The sequence below is a fragment of the Dichotomopilus funicola genome (genome assembly GCF_033296635.1).
Source record: "Dichotomopilus funicola strain CBS 141.50 unplaced genomic scaffold C8A04scaffold_114, whole genome shotgun sequence".
NCBI lineage: Eukaryota > Fungi > Ascomycota > Sordariomycetes > Sordariales > Chaetomiaceae > Dichotomopilus > Dichotomopilus funicola.
The window spans coordinates 52,189-55,852 of record NW_026944135.1 but is presented as its reverse complement, the minus strand read 5'-3'; the positions used below and the strand labels follow the sequence as shown (position 1 = coordinate 55,852).

The 3,664-nt window shown below is 58.1% G+C and overlaps 2 protein-coding genes across 2 annotated transcripts; one reads left to right on the top strand and one right to left on the bottom strand.

The window, feature by feature from the left end:
* Positions 1-223, bottom strand: C8A04DRAFT_15931 (uncharacterized protein; the record flags this gene model as incomplete). The annotated part of the gene is made up of 1 exon (XM_062778668.1): positions 1-223. A coding segment is annotated over one exon (223 nt), but the record flags the coding sequence as incomplete, so codon positions are not given.
* A 679-nt stretch (positions 224-902) lies between these two features.
* Positions 903-3,664, top strand: C8A04DRAFT_15921 (heterokaryon incompatibility protein-domain-containing protein; the record flags this gene model as incomplete). Its single annotated transcript, XM_062778662.1, has 3 exons — positions 903-1,744; positions 1,969-3,018; positions 3,058-3,664. 3 exons carry the CDS (start codon positions 903-905, stop codon positions 3,662-3,664), a joined length of 2,499 nt encoding a protein of 832 aa, XP_062632747.1.

Here is a 3,664-nt window from a genome sequence, read left to right as displayed (position 1 = left end):
CGAGGGCTACCTGGGTCAAAACCCACTGCGTAAGGTGGGCTTCTTGCACTGGGCTAAGGATCTGGAGTGATTCGGCTGCAGTTGAATGAGGCTGGTGGCCGTAGACCCGGTTCTGGATAGTAGACCGGGGGATACCGAATTCCTGGGCGAGTTTTCGAATTGAGGAGCGACTGGTGTGGTATTTTGCGACCGCATCTTGTAAATCCTGTTCGGTATAAGCCATCTTGTATTGGCGAAGATTTGGTCGAAAAATGGGCTTATTTGGCCAAAGGTTGACTGAGCTGTGGTAAGTTGAAGATGGGGTGGTTGGAAAAGCGGTGTGGTTTGCCAAGTGGCCCAAATGGGGGGTGGCCCAAATCCAGGGGGGCCGACTTAGCAAGTCAAACGCGCGATCGAAGAGCCGACTCCTCCAAACAGTCGCTCTGACCGCAGCATGTCCAGTCGATTGGCTATATTTCGGTAGGTCAAACTCTGTGGCTGAGTCGCGTTTCAGAGCACGGCTCGCCCGATGACGGTGCGAGCAACCGAGTTCGGAACCAGAGCCTCGTCCTGCCGCCTGGCAGTAAACCACCCAATGTATCGTAAACCCGCCAATTACTGGTGGCCACGTGTTTCGACATGCCGCCCGAGGTTTGACAGAAATCTAGGAGAAATAAGCAAGGCTTTGTACTGCCGCCCACCATTCTTTGCGGCTTATATCACACTCCCTCGTCCCGACCCGAATTTGCTGCAACCAGGGTTCATCCGTCTCTATACGTACCTCGCCATGGATCAGTTGTTTTACGAAGCCTACCGCAAGCGGAGAAACAGAGAATATGGCCTTACATCCACCTTTACAAACGGTGCGTAATCATCGTAATTGCGTGAATATCCAGTTTCCGCGTTGACTGTCCACCACTGACATGGATGGTTCTCATTTTGCAGCTATCTACTACGGGTCTCCTGCTTGGGCCAAGAAGAAGTCTATCTGGCCACCGCTCTCGCGTCATGATGCCTTTACAGATAGGGAGGACGACAGTCGCGACGTCCTCACCAAGGTCCCATCAACGATCCCATCCAAATTGGGCGCTCGAAGTTCCCCGGAGACAGCTCGGGGCAGCACCCTTGGCCAGTACGGAACCAAGACAGATCTGCTGTACCATGCGCTCCATCGCGGCAGCATCGTCCGAGTGCTCGAGATCAAGGCTGGTAGTTTTAGCAGCCCCATCATCTGCAAGTTCCATTACGCCGACCTCGACGCCCTGCATCTGGAGTATGACGCACTGAGCTACGTGTGGAGTAAGCCCACGTTCGGTTCGCAGACCAAGGACGTGCGGACAGTCACGGTGCAGTGCAACGGCCACGAGCTGAAGATATCGCCGAATCTGGAGCAGGCCATCCGGCACGTCCGGTCGACCAGCAGGTCGACCTTCCTGTGGGCCGACGCCATGTGCATCAACCAGGACGACTCGACCGAGCGGGAGCACCAGGTCTCGCTGATGGCCTATATCTACCGCCGGGCCCGACGAACGATTATATGGCTTGGGGACGCGCCGGTTGGGTCAGGATCCCGCGGTTTTATGATCTCTGAATCGGAAGACGTCGAGGCCCAGCGGGCTTTTGGGGCTATCTGTGATGTCGTGAATCACTGGAAGTCTCTGAAAACGACAGAAGCTCAAGGCGGATTCGAGGCTGCCAGCTACCGGATTGCAAATGCAGTCGACAACGAAGATTCGAGAGAGCCCAGTCGCTTGGAGAATGATCCGTCCAACGTGACAAGCAGTACGAACCCGGAGCACCTCCTGAAGGCTATGCAACAACAACATGGCCTCATCAATGGCGGACGCCGAGACATGGATGAGTGGGATGATGATGTTATGCACGTGTCTGGAGACACAAGCACCCGGGCCCAAGGTGAGTGAGACCCCGGTTCATGTTTCCCGGCTGCGTAGTGTCAGTTGGCTTATATTAAACAACAGGGTCTTCAAGTTCCAACCCCAAGCCCGAGCCATCTGATCCTGGGATCGACGCTGACGTAGCCTCGGCACCGACATCGCCGCTATGGAAATCCGTCGCCAGCCTCTTCTCTCGCCCCTGGTTCTGGCGTATCTGGGTCATCCAAGAAGTCGTCCTGGCGCAGTCGGCCGTGGTGAAATGGGGCCACGCGGAGATGGACTGGAGGTGGATCGGCCTCGCGTCTGCCATCCTCCGGACCAACTATAGCTCCATCTGCGAGGTGATGAAGATGGGCGGCGTCTACAACGCCTACTTCATGTTCCGGCTCTCTCCGATGAGCGACCTGCCGCCCTTGACCTTGTCCTTCATCCAGCTGCTGCGCCTCACGCGGCAGTTCGAGGTGACCGATGTCCGAGACCGGATCTACGGTCTGCTCGGCATCCGCACCACCGACAACGATCCTGAGGCAGGCCTCCTTTTCCTCCGGCCCGATTATTCCATCTCCGAGTGCGAGCTCTGGAAACGGCTCGCAACCAAGGTCATCGGCGAGTCCCAGAACCTGTCCTTGCTCTCGAGCGTCCAGTACACCACGGAAGGCTTCGAGGCTGGCAACAGCGCCAGTGAGAGACTCTTTCGGTCCATGCTCTCGGACGACCGGTATCCCACAGAGCCGCTACCCTCCTGGGTGCCCCATTGGGACTTGGTCTACCGTTCCACGTTGGCTCCCTGGGATCACGACGACCGGTTCGCAGCCGCAAAAGACTTCCCGCTGCACCTCGGCTCTCCGATGGGCTCCGACAACCTCCTCGTCGAGGGAATCAAGATCGGCGTCGTCGGGAGATGCTGCGGGTACATGTGGCACCAGGCAGACACGGCGCTCCTCGAGTCAAAGGCGATGGGTGATTTCTTCACCTCGGACGACGGCCTGCGCCTCCTGGCTCGGACCTTGACGGCCGGTCGGAACGCCTATGGCTCCTTGACGGCCGCCGACTCGGGCAGGGACAGCGAGAGCTGTCTCGCAGATTTTGCGGCCTACATCCTCGACTGCGACAGAAACGAACGTGAAGGACGCGAGAAGAGGCCGTGGTCTACGTATCATGACAAGGACTGGACTGCGAGGAGCTACCAGAAGGTGTTCGAGCGCCACCCACAGCTCAAAAAGAGGCTCGAGAAGCTGGCCGAAGGCAGAGACATGTCGCGATTCTACAACTCCGTGGTTTCTATATGCAAACGCCGACGCCTCTTCATCACCCTGAATGGGTATCTCGGTCTCGGGTCCGACTCAGTGATCGAGGGGGATGTCGTCTGCGTCTTGTCCGGCGCCGATCTCCCCTTTGTCTTGCGCCCCGTATTACGGCGGCGGGAGACCAATAATGATGACAAGAACACCGAGCAGCTGCGCCCGGATGAGCTTCCGCAGATCGACCATTACGTCCTGGTCGGCGAGTGCTACGTTGAAGGTCTGATGAACGGCGAGGCGGTCGCTGCAGTCACAGGGGGCAGCGACCCGTCGGAATTCTCTGGCCCGGTGCCGTTTCAGCTGCTCGAGGAGGACATACTGTCGGCGGCGAACGAGCCAGAGGAGGTCATCACGCAGGGCCTCATGGCCGAGATCAAGCGCACCAAGATGAAGCAGGCGCGGCTGGACGCGGGGGATCTGTTCACGCCGGCGATGGTCGAGGCGGCTAGGCGCACCAGGGCGGAGAAGCAGTGGTTTAATATTCATTGA